This window comes from Mastigoproctus giganteus, chromosome 10, assembly GCF_048544385.1.
Source record: "Mastigoproctus giganteus isolate SK-2022 chromosome 10, ASM4854438v1, whole genome shotgun sequence".
Lineage (NCBI taxonomy): Eukaryota > Metazoa > Arthropoda > Arachnida > Uropygi > Thelyphonidae > Mastigoproctus > Mastigoproctus giganteus.
The window spans coordinates 38,677,083-38,695,650 of NC_143584.1; the positions used below are offsets into that span (position 1 = coordinate 38,677,083).

At 37.5% G+C, this 18,568-nt stretch overlaps 1 protein-coding gene across 1 annotated transcript in view; it reads left to right on the forward strand.

Annotated features, from left to right (window-relative positions):
- Positions 1-18,568, forward strand: part of LOC150078991 (multiple PDZ domain protein-like) — a 798,800-nt gene that overhangs the window by 6,993 nt on the left and 773,239 nt on the right. The window contains exon 2 of the mRNA XM_090382913.1: positions 7,937-8,135. Within this exon, the coding sequence (XP_090239039.1) occupies positions 7,937-8,135 (199 nt within the window). The remainder of the gene's footprint in view (positions 1-7,936; positions 8,136-18,568) is intronic.

The window sequence follows — 18,568 nt, forward strand, 5'->3', positions numbered from 1 at the left end:
TACTTTAACGTTGCAGAAACCAGCACAATGCTTGAACCTACTTATCCTTAATATCTGGGTTCGCCATACTTATACTTAATATCTTTATAAATACTTGTTGCTTTTGCTTGAATGGTCATTAGACTCAGGGGCACTCGCTTCTGAATCTGATTTTCGATCCATATTATTAGCTGTTCCATCTTTGATATAGCACCTGAACGCTGTTTTGTGATCACTGTTGATCTTAAGTGCGTTGACCATTGACATGTTCCTTTATGCGCTCACTGTCCTTTAAAATAGTATTCACTTGAAGCAGCGAGACATAATTCCTTTGCAATAGATGACAAACTTTGTCCTGCTTCGTACTTCGTAATCATTTTCATCTTCATTTCTAAATCAGTTTTGTTTCGTTTCCTAGCAGTACCACCACTTGCACTTTCAATTGTTCACTTTCCCTTCATCATTGTAATACGTAAATAGGAATGAAGAGAAGTTTCTGAAAATTTGTATTTTATATGAGTGAAGAGGAACACATTTCATCATAATAGCGTAAAAATCCACACAATTGTAGTTATCGGTATTAAAGTCGGTAATGGTAAATATAAAGGTAATGGAAAATGCAATATGATTGAGTTTACTACCCATTTATAATTAGATGCACGAACAGAAAAGCCCAATTAACCGGAATATGCAAAAGTGGAGGAGAGATTGTTGAGGATAAACATAAAAAAGGCACCTGGGGTGGATGGGATCTATCCAGTTATATTAAAGGAGGCAGCAAAGGAAGTAAGCAAACTCCTAGCCATAATTATGAGAGCTTCTTTGGACTCAGGGGAGGTACCCATAGACTGGAGATGTGCAAATGTAACCCCAATTCACAAAGGAGGATCAAAGGCTGACACAAGTAATTATAGACCTGTTAGTTTAACTTCTGTTCCAGGTAAATTAATGGAGGCACTGGTTAAAGAAGCACTGCAGGATCATCTAGACAAGAATTCAGTTATAGCTCAGACGCAGCATGGTTTTGTTAAGGGCAGGTCTTGCCTGACCAATTTGATTGGATACTATGATGCAGTCACAAAGGAACTGGATGCAGGGAATAACTTTGATATTATATATTTGTATCTTAGGAAGGCTTTTGATACTGTTGCACATGGAAGACTGCTGCACAAATTGGAGCAGTGTGGCATTGGAGGCAAATTGCTGCTATGGATAAAGGGATGGTTGAGTGGCAGAAGACAGAGAGTGGTAATCAGTGGACACTGCTCAATGTGGACTAATGTTATTAGTGGAGTTCCTCAGGGTTCAGTGCTGGGTCCGTTGTTGTTTTCGGTGTTTATGAATGATATTGTGATGGTATATCAAGTTTAATGTCCAAGTTTTCAGATGATACAAAGGTTGGCAGGGTTGTTAAGGAGACTACTGACGCTATGCTGCTGCAACAGGATCTGGAAAAGTTGAACAGATGGGCTGAGAGTTTGCAAATGAAGTTTAACATTGACAAATGTAAAGTACTACATATGGGAAACAGTAACCACAGAGCAACGTATCCACTCTGCGGTACTACACTGACAGTGGTGGAGAATGAAAAGGACCCGGGGGTAATTGTGCAGGCAGATATGAAGTTCTCTGAGCAGTGCAGACAAGCTGCAAGAGTAGCTCATGGTGTCTTGTCAATGATATACAGCAATTTTTCTAACAGGGATAAGGAGGTGATTATTCCCTTGTATAAGGCAATGGTTAGGCCACATCTTGAGTACTGTATACAGGTCTGGAGGCCTCATTTCAAGAAGGATGTAGAACTGCTGGAACGAGTACAGAGAAGGGCAACAAGATTAGTGAATGGAACAAAGGGTTGCTCTTACGAAGAAAGGCTTAAATTTTTCAAATTACAGAGTCTGGAGACTAGGTAAGTAGTCTCAGCCATAATTATGAGAGCATTCTTGGACTCAGGGGAAGTCCACACGGACTGTAGATATGCAAATGTATCCCCAATTCACAAAGGGGGATCAAAGGGTGACATGAGTAATTACAGACGTGTTAGTTTAACTTCTGTTCCGGGGAAAATAATGGAGTCACTAGTTACTTTTCTTGTCTTGTCTGACAAATTTGATTGGATACTATGATGTGGTTACAAAGGAACTGGATGAAAAAATAATTTTGATATCTTTTGCAGTATTTGGATTTCAGGAAAGCTTTTGACACTGTTGTGCATGGAAGACTACTGTACAAATTGGAGCAGAATGGTATTAAGGATAAATTGCTACAATGGATAAAAGGGTGGTTGAGTGGGAGAAGACAGAGAGCGGTAATCAATGGATGCTGCTCTTCATGGATTAATGTTATTAGTTAAGTCCCACAGGGTTCGGTGTTGGGTCCACTGTTGTTTTGTATATTTATCAATAATATTGATGAAGGTATATCAGGCTTAGTGTCGAAGTTTGCAGATGATACAAAGGTTGGCAGGGTTGTTAATGACAGAAATGGCAGGATCTAGAATATTTAGGCAGATGGGCTGAGAAGTGGCAACCAAAGTTTAACATTGACAAATGCAAAGTACTGCATATGGGTAGAAGTAACCTCAGAGGAACCTATCACCAACTGTGTGGTGCTACACAGTTGGTGGTAGAAAATGAAGAAGGACTGGGAGTAATTGTGTAGTCAGATATGAAGTGTTCCGAGCAATGCAGACAGGCTGCCAGAGCAGGTCATTGGGTTTTGTCAATGATATACAGGTATTTTGCTAGCAGGGAAAAGGAGGTGATTGTTCCTCTGTATAAGGCAGTGGTCAGGCCATGTCTTGAATACTGCATACAGGTCTGGAGGACTCATTTTAGGAAGGATGTAGATTTGCTTGAGCATGTACAGAGAAAGGCAACAAGATTGGTGATGGGAAAGAAGGGGGTCCTTTTACCATGAGAGGCTTAAGTTCCTCATATTGCAGCGGCTGTGACTAGGCACCACCTGCGAGGTGATCTGATTGAGGCCTTGAATGGGTTGAGCACGATGAATTCTGATGGGATTCTTCTGCTTGCTTAGATTACGAACCTAAGGGGGCATAAATTCAAATTGGGGAAAGACAGCTGTAGAATAGATGTGCAGAAATTTGCTTTAACCAGCGTGTGGTTAATTGCTGGAACAAACTTCCATTTGTCGTTTGGAAGTTGATAGCTTAAATAAATTCAAGGAGGAACCGGACAACCTTTTAGAGGGAGTGGTTGTGTGAATGTTTTTTTTTTTGGCTGATGCTACATAAGCTCATATGCCTGCTTTCTTGCATCACATGCCACTATTACTATTAATTGTACTTTCCCAACGCGTGTCTGACAAATGCTTCAGAGAAAGATTTAAACTTTGTTTTTAATATTGCTGACTATTTAGTACTACTAGAAAAAAAATTATAAAGTTCCTGTATAATTCTAAAAAAATCAATTGTGTCGAAAGTTATTTTTGCTGTATCATTAACCACTAAATTTAAAGTAATGTATATGCAGTGCAAGGTACGAAAAAGGCTTGGGGGTTTATATCTAATATATTTTCCTGAAGGCTGTTATGTTTCTCTTTCATATCGGTCCCATTGTCATAGCCTTGTCCATGCATATTTTGAATATTAATGTTATATTTTTACAAAAATTCTAAAATGAATGTAGTTATTATAATTGTCAATTGTTCATATGATGACTGGCATCAGGTGTACAATCTAAAATCAAGGAATAATTTTTAGCTGTCTCCTAAATGATGTTTTCTGATAAAGTGTAATTAAATTTTGAAATCATTTGTATTAATTGAAAAAAGTTTCTGTCATTAAAATTATTGAATAATTTTGAATCAGTATCCCTTAAAGCCAAATTTAGTTTTGCCAAATATTGATGCCAAGAACAATTCTCTGTAATACTGATTACCATCTTATTTCTTATTTATCATACTTTGATGATGTTCATCTACTGTATTTTGTAATTCTAAGTTTTTACGCAAATTATTTAATTTTTTAGTGCAATCAGCATGCACATTGCTTTTTTCGTGAATATTCTAATGTCTTGTTAAATGGCACCAATCTTTGAATCCACCGTTTACAAGTGGACCTGAAACCGAACTATTTAAAAATAATTGACAATTATAACAAATGACAGCATTTTGATAAATCGAATACAGTAACCAATTACGCGAGTGATTCACCATTTTATAATTTTTTAGTGTAATATTCAATAGAAAAGTTTCTTCCCTTATTATCTTTATCATTTTGAAAATCAAAATTTTTTTATTGTTCTGGTTTGTTTTCAACTAACATCATTCTTATTTTATTATTTAAAATTTGTGGCCATTTACCACAATCACTAAGTGAAATTAGTTGATCTTGTATACCACTATTGTGATTGTCACTTTCCTCTTCATCCGAATTTGCTTCACTTGCACAGAGTGTTTCTTGCTGAATTGGAATGTCAACATCTAGAAAGCACTTACTATCAATAACTCTTCATGACATATATCAATCAACATGCACATATAACTGATTTTAACATAATTTTAACTGATTTTAACCTATTTGTTAATATAAAATATGATAAAACACATTCTTCGATGCATTGAACTTTTAGTCTCCTTAGTCTTTGCCATCTCTTTTAGTGTTTACAGAACATTGGTCTTGATTGTCTCTTAGTCATTGCCGCCCTGGTCCTGTACATCACTTGCACCACCGGGCTGGCATGGCTCTGCATGTCAGTATCAAGAGCACTCGCCATGTGAAATGTGAAGTGCATGCGTAAATGGTTTGATTCCAGATGATGCATCAATGTCATGAAGCCAGAGAGGGTTACTGATTGGAGGAAAGCACTTACTATCAATAACTCTTAATGACATACATCAATCAACATGCACATATAACTGATTTTAACTTAATCATGAATTTTTTTTAATTGTGCAATAATTTCCAGATATTTCTGGAATTTTCTTTGGAGAATTCAAAGAAAACATTTTCAACAACTGGTATTAGGAGTGTTTCAGGTGTGTGGGAGTAGATGAAACACAAATTACTAAAAATTGTTTGGGTCAAATCGATCCTACAGGAATAACACAGGGTTAAACATAGCCTTCATAATCTTAACAGCTACAGAAGTCAAACTTACTGATCTTTAATTGCCTCACTTCTTTTCCCTCTACGTTATATATTGGAAGGGTAGGTGTTTTTCCTGTCCTAGAGAATAATCCCTGATTCTAATGTCGACCTTATTAACATTATTTGTGATTCGATGCACTTGGTGCATTTTCACTATAACTGGGTGTTTACCATCTGCCCCTGGGGATTTGCATTTTCTCAGCCTTAATAGCTTTTAAGGTAGGTGTTTTTCTGATATTATTACGTGAATTACACCGAATTATCACTTTATTAAGTACACCTACTGAATCGTGAAAACATGCCCCCCTTACAACCCTTAGAACAACTTGAATTTTTTTTTTTTTTTTTTGTATGGACTCAGTGATGTGTTGAGCACATGCCAGAAGGATGTTGGTTCATATTGACACAGTTACTTCTCACAGTTGTTGCATTTTGGATGGTTGTGGATACTCCAAAGGGCTTATTCCATTTGTATAATTCTGGCCTTTGTGACATGATGTATTATTCTGTTAGAAGAATCCATTCATGAAATTGTTTTGGACCAAATGCATCCCTTCGTGGCTGTAGTGGAAGAATCCACTATAGCAGGGGTGGGCAACAGCCGGCCCGCGACGATGTTGAATCCGGCCCCCTCGGTAAATGCATAAATATAGAAAATCCATACCTGACTACACTTGCCGTAAACATTCGGCTTAATTCGGTTCAATCGGGAATCGCGGCCAGTACAACAGTAACCAAGTGATTCTACGCAGCGTCAAAGAGTTATTTCCTAAGTATTATTGTAGCATCGATCGAACGAAGTTCCTTTGGGTTTGACTTCTTATTGAAAAAAAATAATATTGGTGCGAGATATTTTATGCCTTCTCTAATTATTACAATTTTTAATTTAATATAATTTATAGCCCATAAAATGAGCCAATTAAAAAAAAAAGAAAAATTGATGCCGAATGCCGCATTTTCAATGATAATTGGACATTCAGATATTTTTTTTAAAAATACATTAATAATTTGGTAATTCAAGTAATATAACATCTTTTAGGTTCTGATTTTTTTTATTAAATCGTTCAATCTATTACGGCCCGCATCGTGATGTGAAAATTTCATTCGGCCCGCACCATGATACGAAAATTTCATTCGGCCTGCATCATGATACGAAAATTTCATTCGGCCCGCTGACGAAAAAAGTTGCCCACCCCTGCACTATAGCCTTGAAGGGATATACCTGGGTTAGAAACAATGTCCAGATAACCGGGGGCATACAAATGTTGCTCCATTAGTATCAAGAGCGGGGGCCCCAGTATGCACCTAAAAACATATTCTGTACCAGTACACTGCCACCTTCAGCCTGCCTGCATTATTGACACCTGGCTCTGTTATGGATGCATGTTGTTTTCATCATATTCTGGTTCTCTCATAAGCAAAAAAAAACCCCATGAATTGGGATTCGTGAGACCAGGCAATGCTTTTACAATCCTTTACTCAAGAGTTGATGATCCTGGACCTAATGTAACCATAATTTCTTGGTATATTTTTTTTTTTTTTTTTTTTTTTGACAGTAGTGGAACCTGGTTCAGTCCTTGGCTATAATACCTTGTCTGTAACAAGGTATGACAAGTTGTGAATTCTAAATTGCCTCTTTGGTTACCACTGTTGTACTGGTTTTTATTTGACTGGCTATAGCCTGTCTGTTATCCTGCACAAATCTTTTCAGCCTCTGTTGGCCTCTGATTCTATGGTCAGAAACAGCTCATTAGCTGTTTTCAACACAGATGGCTGGATATTGTGTGGTAATTGGAGCAACCATGACATAGTACATCCAGGACATAGTTGTATGTGAACACTCCTGTGTGGGTGTTCATATACAACTTTTTTTACCTTTGCTCAGTTAAGTATTTCAACTTCCTTGTCATCCATTTTGACATTTCTCACCTGGACCTAATTTCCTTTGTGTGCATTCTTCTGAAGAATGCACACAAAGTTGTATGTAAAATTACTTTTAGGGTTATTATTCATGCTGTGTGAAATTTATTTCAGAATTAAATAGCCTTTTCATGCAGAGAAACATCCATATTATGAAACAGAAGAAATTGATACTGAAAGATAAATCACAATAAACTAAAAACTGATTGCAGGTGATCAACTTATAATTTATAGATTTGTTTTATGATGAAAATCAAATACCTATTCTTCAGTACCCATAGTAATAAAAATCACAGTATTGAATAGGTAATCCTAGTATGTAGTTAGTGTAGGATCTATTAACACATTCTAAAACAGCTTGCAATAAGAAGATATTAATATCTTCTTATTGCAATAATGGTGAGAATGAGATTTCATTAGATGTTAATAGATAAAAATGCAGCATTGGTTCTAGTTTTGTAGTAATGAATAATGATAAAGAAACTTGATTTCATGTTCAGTATCATCTCCACTGGACACATTAAATTCTACCAGAATTCCAGTGTTGTAGCTATGTAAAATGTTTTGATAAAACGTAATGATATAAATATAAATTTATAAATAAATAAGAAATGAAACATTTACTTTAATAAAACCCTTTTCCCAACCCATTTAAATTTTATTTTCTTTAATTCAAACGGAGTGCTACAGACATATGGACTGTGTTACCCTCCCTTTCAAGTGATTAGTTTTTCTTATACAGACATTTTCTTGTATTTTATCATTTTTCTCCCTTTTATCCCCTGTCCTGTCATTAGCTACTCAAAATATGTATATGACATTTGTGATATTGCTACATATTTTCCAACAACACTTGCTTTTTATAAGGATATGAGATTACATACTCACCGCTACTTTTTTTATTTTTTCTTTTTTTCTTTTAAGGTATATCAGTAGATGTCATAGAGATGCTGAATAGTGTAGTAGTAAAGGCAATTCTTCCAGGAAGTGCAGCAGAAGAATGTAGCCAAGTAGAAGTAGGAGATTTTCTACTATCAATTAATGGAAATATCTTAAGGAATATTACACAGTCTGATGTTGAAAATATTTTGCAGGAAATAGATAGTCTTACTAGTGATGTTATGTAAGTGACTAATTTCGATTCAGTTTCACTTCTTAAACCTTGGATTAAATTATACATGCAGCCAGTGGTGAGCTATAGTGGGCTTGCATGGGCTCACAAGAGCCCATTGTTATTTTTTTTTTGAAAATTTGCGAGCCCATTGTTGAGACGATCATTTATTTTACAAATGAAATCCTGAATGCAATTATTGAGTATCCAGAGCCGGATGCTGCACTATGGCCATATTTGCCGATGTGCCTAATAAATCCCTACACCAACAACAACAACAACAACAACAACCAGAGCCGGAACTACGTGAGGCAAGTGGGACACCATCCCCAGCATTCGATCAGTTATGTATATTATAAAATTGCTTCATTTTTGATTTTATTACAGTCGGACTTCTGTTTAACTAACTTCTTTATAGTGAATTATTTGGAATTCCCCTTTTTGATAATTACATTTAAAATAAGTTTCCATTGAACGAAAAAAATTTCCATGTAACGAAAGGATTGGAGAGCAACTTTGTACGTTGTTCTCACCTCTGGCCTTTCGGCAATTTAGGTAATTAGAAAGCGCGAATTAAGGGTGAAAGGGATTACTGTTTCACAATGTTAGTGGTGTCCCTAAAACCTGCAGTCATATAACGAGAAGTCACACTCATCAGTCTGCTTTTCATAGCCAGTCGGAGGATTAAGAAGATTCCTGACATGGATTATAGCCTCTGGTCAAGCTGTGTTGTGGTTCTCCTTTACTCCAACAAGAAGTGATATGTTTTTCGGAGAAGTGAGTGATCCACGTGTTTCATTAAATTTCTCCATATATGTTTACATGGTAACAGTAGCTGAATATCCGAGTGATTGACATTTTGCACAATATTCAAAGAACTAGTGACAGTAGCAACGTAGGGGATGGATTGTGGTAACTAAGAAATTATATGAACTTTACGAAGATGAAATGTAGGCAGATTTTGAAACTTCTTCGAGGCTTTCACAGTGTAGAAAATGTTCTAAAATATAATGGCATACAGGCAATAATTAAAAAAAAAAAAAAAAAACTGTTATTATCAAACTCCAAAAAACCAGTGCGAATTAAGGATGATTGCTAAAGAACTTGATATGGAAACTATAAAAATCGGTCATGTGTTCAGGCCACGATGAGCAGTTGTAGCTTGCAGATGGCAATTGGGGGTTGAAGGAATCATCTCGCTTTGTGCAAACATTTTGAATCAGAAGTTAAATTTTTGGGATTATTAAACTGACTTTTCAATGTGGGATTTCTTAACGATTTAGCACTAATGATCGGCATCTTGCAGGAGCTCGCTTGCCTTTCAGAAGCTTTACAGAATCACTATGGTAAAAGCAGATAAAGTAATTATTTGAACTATCAATGCTATTGCTAATTTAAAAAATTCCAAAAGAAATTATGACGCTAAAATTGAGAGCATGTTGAAGTGGAAAGAATTTGAAAGAATCAAATTCGAATACATTTAAAAAATTATTTGTAACAAGTTATTAAATGCATTGTTTTATCCTTAAAGGATAAGTTATTAATGCAACAGAGCGATTTTAAATTAAATAATGATTCCATTGACGATTAGGAATTGAAAGACATTTTAAACGTATACCACCTGAAATCGTGGAATGTGAAAGAACTTTCGTCTCGGTTACAAGACGGTGAAAACTGAATAAGAAATTTAAGTTTTCCGATAAAATATGAAATAAAAATTAATGATTTTAGAGATTTTGTCGAAGACAGTTTATCTTTAAAATCGAGTTAAATTCCCTTTTCAATTAAGAAAGCCAGAAATATCTTTGAAACCATTGCGATTAGCAGCGATGAAGCTGAGCAAGCTTTCAGCGTACTGAATAATATTGAATGAATGAATGATGTTTACAATTAAACATGTTGCAGATTATTATGATCAAAATAGAAAACCACTGCTTCAATTTGATCCGGATCGTTACGTCAAATCGACAACAAATATTAATAAAGAAGTAAATTGCATATGGCAATTTTTCTTGAATATTTGCGTAATAATTTTTTTTAATGTATTATTTGTTTTTATATTGTGGAATGTTTAGTGATAGTTTTTATGTTATTTGTGTTATGGGAAATAGTTCATGTTATTTTTTATTCGCAATATTAAAATTTTATCATGAAAAAAATGTATCCGTTGTATTTCCCCAAGTTAAAAAAAAAAAACGAATAAAAAAGTAGTGCGTATGCCGGGCATGCACAGTAGATGGTTTATGTGAAATATCCTTCGCGTTTCTTTTTGATACTTTGATTAGTATTAGTATTATTAGCCATGTGGTGCAAGGAAGCCTGAGGCTTATGCTGCAGCAGCCAAAAAAAATTTTGAGTTACCCTGAGAGAGAGAGAGGGGAATCACCAAAAAAAAAGAAGAATGATGATATCCAGCTCAGGACGCTGGGTGTGCATATTGATTACAAAATTAAAGAGCTTCTATATTGTAAATATTTTATTGAATGTTCACAAATTTTGATAATTTATGGAAGACATGATACGATGGATTTATGATAACTAAAGTAAAAGATGTATACTTGCAATCGCAAGTATACATCTAATTGTCTCTAGAAACCAACGTCGATTGAAGTACCGATCTTGTAGTTCAAACGACATACACAGCTGTTAGGGGAACCTAACAATGGAATGTAACGAAAATGCGAGACAAAAAAAAAAAATTGTTGACAAATATCTGTATTGTTACCGTCATATCACAAATACTTGTATTATCGCAGTCAGAAACACTTGTATTATCGCAGTCAGAAACACTTGTATTATCGCAGTCAGAAACACTTGTATTCTTGCAGTCATACGACAAATACTTTTATTCTTGCAATAATACTCACTGCGGTAGGAACTTCAGGAAGCATTATTGTGACACCATACTATTCAAAAAATTCTAAAAAGAACTCCAGACACCATCGTATTGAGGTATGATTGTAAGGGGAGGCATGACGACAAGGTTTTCACGTTTTTTTTTTTTTTTTAGATAGACCTTATACACATACACTTATATGCATGGTTAAGGGGGTAACAATCCCCATCTGTCCACCCCCCTGAATCCACTCCTGACTCGAGATATCATACCAGTCAGTCACGTACACTGATCACACTACTAGTAGTGGGAGTGTGGGAAGCGCCTCTGGTGGGAACCGCAGATGACATCACTTCCGTGACCGATCAAATTATTCGGTAGAAATTTGGAAAAACTGCGAGCCCATTGTTAAAATATTCACAGCTCACCACTGCATGCAGCATTTTAAAATGTATTTCATTCATTATTCTTATTTTAATAAAGTTTCTTTTCTCATAAGGTAGCACATTCATTGAAACTGATTTCTTCACATGATGTGATCAGTCTGCTTTTCATTCAAATGAAGTATATGCACCCTTAGAGGGAAAGGTTTATTAAAATCATGTGATGTAGTGAAAACAAAGTTAAATCTATCAGCTAAGAAGCAAAGTGTTTACTCATAAACTTTTTATTGTATACGATTGTTTTTAATAATTTTCAAAGTCTTCCAAAATTTAAGTATTATTATATTAGAGGGTATATATGGTTTTTGGAAATAAATGAAAAACTCAAGCTGCCATTATGATAAAGCAAAGAGGCAGACGATGCAAGAATATAAGTGTATATAGCATCAGCACAAAAAAAAAAAAAAACCACTTTCATTGGGTTTTTTTTTTTTGGGAAGGAAGAAATATGTCTAATTCTTCCTTCAATTTATTCAACCTACACACTTTCACAACACCAGATGGTAGTTTGTTCTAAAAAATCAATTCCTCTGGCTGAAAGCAAATTTTCACACTTCTGTCCTGCAGCCATACTTTTTCAATTTAAAATTGTCTTGTATGCATTGCCTTAAGTGTACTTAACCAGTTCAAAGCCTTATACAATTCAACCAGGTCTCCTCACATTCTTGGAAGTCAGTTTGACCTTAAATTGGTATTATAAGAGGCTAATGTTTTTGTTATTATAAAAAATTATTTTAGTTAAAAAAAAAAATCCAAATTTTAGTAGACATGTTACTCTGAGTATTGTATAGCCTATATATCAAAGCTGCTTGGTGCACCAGCATTGTTGTTGCTGTGTGAGCTGTGTCACTAGGCAAGCAATGCATGAAATCTAAACACAGGCTTTGTGGGGAGGGGTCAGCAGCGGATTAGAACTAAATATGTGCCCATAACTTTCCACTAAAATTTCGGTTTTTAAATTAAAAGTATTTCACAAAATGTTTGTGTTTTCTATAAATATTGTTATACTAGGTTTGTGTGTTCTTTTTTGACAATGATGTGTTTTCTGTTAGTCACAGCTATTCTTATTTTAATTAATATATGTTAGAATGTGGAAGATAATTCTATTTTCCTTGCAAATTTTTTTACTACGATTCAGAAAGCCTAAAGTACAACATGAATGATGTTTTCACTACATCACATGGCTTAATGAGAGGTTTGACATTAGCATTAGCATTAGTAGAGGCATATGATGCAAGAAAGCAAGCGCATTAGCATTAGCATTAGTAGAGGCATTTGATGCAAGAAAGCAAGCTTATGCAGCATCAGCCAAAAAAAAAAAAAAAAAAAAAACCACTTCCACTTCACCCCTCTGTTCGTTCAAAATACCTGTCCAGCTGAGCCTTAAACTTATTTAGGCTATCAACCTCCACCACAAGGGATGGAAGTCTGTTCCACCAACCAACCACCCGCTGGCTAAAGGCAAATTTCCGCACGTCTATCCTACATCTGTCCTTCCTCAATTTGAATTTATGCCCTCTCAGGTGATTATTCTGAGCTAGAGGAAGAATCCCATCAGCATTGAGCATGCTTAAACCATTCAAGGCTTTATACACCTCTATCAGATCACCTCGCTGGTGCCTAGTCTCCAGACACTGTAATTTGCAAAACTTAAGCCTTTCTTCGTAAGAGCACCCCTTTGTTCCATTCACTAATCTTGTTGCCCTTCTCTGTACTCGTTCCAGCAGCTCTACATCCTTCTTGAAATGAGGCCTCCAGACCTGTATACAGTACTCTAGGTGTGGCCTGACCATCGCCTTATACAATGGAATAATCACCTCCTTATCCCTGCTGGAAAAATTCCTGTATATCATTGACAATACTCCATGAGCTACTCTTGCAGCCCGTCTGCACTGCTCAGAGAACTTCATATCTGCCTGCACAACCACCCCCAAGTCCCTTTCATTCTCTACCACTGTCAGTGTTGTACCACAGAGTTGATACGTTGCTCTGGGGTTGCTGTTTCCCATGTGTAGTACTTTACATTTGTCAATGTTAAACTTCATTTGCCACCTCTCAGCCCATCTGCTCAATCTTTCCAGATCCTGTTGCAGCAGCATAGTGTCAGTAGTGTCCTTGACAACCCTGCCAACCTTTGTATCGTCTGCAAACTTGAACATTAAGCATCAGCATCATATTCAGCATCAGCCAAAAAAAAAAACACACCACTCCCATTTCACCCCTCTGTTCGCTTGAAATACCTGTCCAGTTGAGCCTTAAATTTGTTTAGGCTATCAACTTCAACTACAAGTGATGGAAGTCGGTTCCACCAACCAAACACCCGCTGGCCAAACGCAAATTTCCGCACATCTGTCCGACATCCATCCTTCCTCAATTTGAATTTATGCCCTCTGAGCTGATTATTCTGAGCAAGATGAAGAATCCCATTGGCATTGAGCATGCTCAAACCATTCAAAGCCTTATACACCTCTATCAGATCACCTTGCCGGTGCCTAGTCTCCAGACTCTGTAATTTGCAAAAGTTAAGCCTTTCTTCGTAAGAGCAACCCTTTGTTCCATTCACTAATCTTGTTGCCCTTCTCTGTACCCGTTCCAGCAGCTCTACATCCTTCTTGAAATGAGGCCTCCAGACATGTATAAAGTACTCAAGATGTGGCCTAACCATTGCCTTATACAAGGGAATAATCACCTCCTTATCCCTGCTGGAAAAATTCCTGTATATCATTGACAAGACACCATGAGCTACTCTTGCAGCTCGTCTGCACTGTTCAGAGAACTTCATATCTGCCTGCACAATTACCCCAGGTCCTTTTCATTCTCCACCACTGTCAGTGTAGTACCGCAGAGTTGATACGTTGCTCTGTGGTTACTGTTTCCCATATGTAGTACTTTACATTTGTCAATGTTAAACTTCATTTGCCACCTCTCAGCCCATCTGTTTAACCTTTCCAGATCCTGTTGTAGCAGCATAGCGTCAGTGGTGTCCTTAACAACCCTGCCAACCTTTGTATCATCTGCAAATTTGGACATTAAACTTGATATCCCATCATCAATATCATTCATAAACACCGAAAACAACAACGGACCCAACACTGAACCCTGAGGAACTCCACTAATAACATTAGTCCACGTTGAGCAGTGTCCATTGATTAGCATTCTCTGTCTTCTGCCACTCAACCATCCCCTTATCCATAGCAGCAATTTGCCTCCAATGCCACACTGCTCCAATTTGTGCAGCAGTCTTCCATGTGCAACAGTATCAAAAGCCTTTCTAAGATCCAAATATATAATATCAAAGTTATTCCCTGCATCCAGTTCTTTTGTTACTACATCATAGTATCCAATCAAATTGGTCAGGCAAGACCTGCCCTTAACAAAACCATGCTGCGTCTGAGCTATAACTGAATTCTTGTCTAGATGATCCTGCAGTGCTTCTTTAACCAGTGCCTCCATTAATTTACCTGGAACAAAAGTTAAACTAACAGGTCTATAATTACTTGTGTCAGCCTTTGATCCTCCTTTGTGAATTGGGGTTACATTTGCACATCTCCGGTCTATGGGTACCTCCCCTGAGTCCAAATAAGCTCTCATAATTATGGCTAGGGGTTTGTTACCTCCTTTGCTGCCTCCTTTAATATAACTGGATAGATCCCATCCACCCCAGATGCCTTTTTTATGTTTATCCTCAACAATCTCTCCTCCACTTTCCTCTCAGTTATTACAAAATCATCCAGCTCACTGCCAATGTTTACTTTACCTACATCATTCTCCTTCCTGAATAACTCCTCATGCGTGAATGTAGATGCAAAATACTCGTTTAGATTGTTAGCCACCTGAGCAGGATCCTCAACTGTTGAACCATCAATATCCAGTGGACCAATCTGATTCATCCCTTTCCTTCTTGAGTTTAAATAGGTAAAGAACTCTTTTCTGTTTTTCTTTGCATCCTTTGCCACGGATTTTTCGTAGTCTGCCTTTGCCTGCCTAATCTCCTTTGTGACTTGGTTACAGACCACCTTATATCTATCATAGGCTTCCATGTCATCCATTAATTTGTATGTATCCCATGCATTTTTCTTCTCTGCCACATGTCTCATTAGTTCATCTGACAATCATTTAGGCCTAAACCTTGAACAATATTTCTTAGTTGGTATGTAAAGCCTGGTAGCCTCCAAGATTAGTTCCTTGAATGCTTCCCATTTTGAGTTTGCTGTTGGTAACATCATCAGTTGGTCCCACTGTATAGAATTTAAATACTGTCTCAGACCATCATAGTCGCCTTTACGAAAACAAACACCCTTCCCTTTACCTCTGATGGTAGTTACCTCCTTGAGTAAATCCCACTTCAACACACTGTGATCACTGCCACCTAGTGGTTCATTTATCTGCAGATTCTTAATGCATGAAGGATCACTACTGATAATCAGATCAAGAGTATTGCTCCCTCTTGCTGCCTCACGAACATGCTGATGAAGAAAACAATCATCCAATAAATCCAACAACAATCCAATAAATCCACAAAAGCCTTGCTAGTGTGCGAGTGACCAACCCACAAATTCCAGTCAATATTTGGGAAATTAAAATTCCCCATTATAAGACTCTCTGATTTACTGGCCCACTCTATTTCCCTGTACAATATCTTATTATACTCATCAGAGTCATTAGGCTTATAGCACACTCCTACTCTCAATTTTGATTTCCCTATGCTTATGTCACACCAAACTGACTCGACACTGCCCTGTCCATCGATGTCGACTGGCTTCACTTCCTTGGACTTTATGTGTTTCTTAACTAATAGCATAACCCCTCCTCCTCTCCTGTCCTGTCTATCCTTTCTATACACATTGTATTCCCCAAATTCCAGTTCCGCATTCCTTATATCTGTGTGACACCACGTCTCTGATATCCCAACAATATCTGCCTTTGATGTTTTGAGCAATACCTCAAATTCATCAAATTTATTTACCAAACTCCTAGCATTGGTGTACACGCAGGTATACATGCACCTGTTTCTATTCTTGGCTACCCTAACACAACCCATGTGTTTACTTGTACCGCAATGACTCCCAGCAGTCTCTGAAATATCCTGCATCTTGTTTTTCAGGCTTCTGCTCATTTCAATAGAAGCAGTGCAAGAATCACTTCCACCTCTGCCAGTGGCTACTGTTAATCTATTAGTCCTTGTATCCCCCCCAACTAGCAGTTTTCCGACCCACCTAACTCTGCCTCGACAGCATCAGTAAAAATTCTTGCACCCTTTCTATTTAAGTGTATCCCAGCCCTGTAGAAGCAATCTCTCCTGTTAACAAGTACAGTCCAGGCTTAAAAATATTTTACCCCTTGAGCCTTGCACAATCCCTCCAGAGCCGAATTGATCGACAAGGCTCTCATCATATACTCCCTCCTATCGTGTCTGAGCAGAATTGCAGACACTTTCAAATTCAACCCTAATTCACGGCTTTTTTTCAACAGTGACCTGTACTTGCTAAGTAATTCCGCCGGTCTCCTACTCTTAATATCATTAATGCCAACGTGTACAACTATATAACCTTTTGTGCCCTTAAAAGATGATATCCGCTCTACAACATCATCAACCTTTGCCCCTGGCAGACATACCCTGGTCCTATTCCACCTATCCTTTTTGCAAAGCATGTTCCCCGCTTCCCTGACAATAGAGTCACCAACAACTACTAGTTCCTGTGGGACCAGCGCATTCTGCCTAGGGGGCTGCCGCTGTGTTGCCTGATGACCAAGTGCAAGCTCTGGCGTTGATGTGGGCGGCTGAGAGCTTGATGGGCCCCTCAATTTATTTCCTTTGAGGGCATCCACCCTGTCCTTCAAGCTCTAATAAAGGCCCATAACAACGCTGAGTTGTCACCTGATTTCCTTGCACTCCTTACATCGTGCACACACAAAGACATCCCCCTTGGCAGTAACATGTCCCGTACCCGACTGCTCCGCAAACATCAAGCAAACAGTGCATTTTAAAAGACTGTGATTCAGAGGGCAACTGCCCCCCTCAGTTCTTCCCTGAACCACAGCACTCCCATTAGCTTGAGCCTTTTGCTTTGCTGCTCTGGTATTTAGCTTACTAAATCCATTCAAAGCCATAAACATCTCAATTAGATGTCCTTGCAAGTGCCCTAATTGTAGATGCTGCAGTTTGCATAACTGAAGCCTTTCTTGGCAATTTTGTCCCTCTCCCCATTGATCTCATTGCTCTTCTTAAGATGGCCTCACTATTGCCTTATACAATTATATAATCACCTCCTTATACCTGCCTATAAAATTCTTGTATGTTATTGGCAAAACCCCATGAGCTGTCATAGCAGCCCATCTGTGCAAATCAGTGAACTTAACTTCACAGTTATGCCCAGGACTTCTTCATTCACGAGGCGCCTCCGTAGCCAGGTGGGCAGGAGCAGCAGCGCGTAGCACGCTTCTTTATTAGACCGGGATTCAAGCCCGTGACCACCAAATATGGAGGATGCAGAAAGGTCAGGGAATGACCACTGCATATCCCTGGAGCAATATGGCCTTAGTTGCTAATGCTCCTAAAAACCAAAATAACAAACAACAACAACAATAATAACAATCTCCATTCCCTACTACCTTAAGTGTGCTCTTATTTGGTATAAAAAGTTTAGTTATTTCTATGATTACTTTCCTGAATGTTTATATTTAGAATTTGTATTTTGTAACATCATTGGGTGATTGCATTGAATAGAATTTAAAAACTCTCAGAGTCATTTTATGAAAGTAAAATCTCTCCCCTTTACCTTTGACAGTAGTTATGTCATTAAGTAGATCTCACATCAGTACAGTGCGATCACTGACACCTAGTTGTTACTTTATGTGGAGATTGCTAATGCATGAAATGCATTAGCAATCTCCTCTGATTATCAATAGCTAATGCTATTGATAATCAGATCAAGAGTATTGCTTTCTCTCATTGCTTCTCCAATATTCTTGTGTAGAAAACAGTCACCCAATAAATCCAGAAGAGGCTTGCTACACTGTGAGTGACCAACCCACAAGTTCCAAATATCTGGAAAGTGAAAATACCCCATGTAAGATATTTCAATTTACTGACCCACCCTATTTGTTTGTATAGTTTTTCATTATACCCTTCACAGTTATTGGGCCTGTAAAACACTCATAGTCTT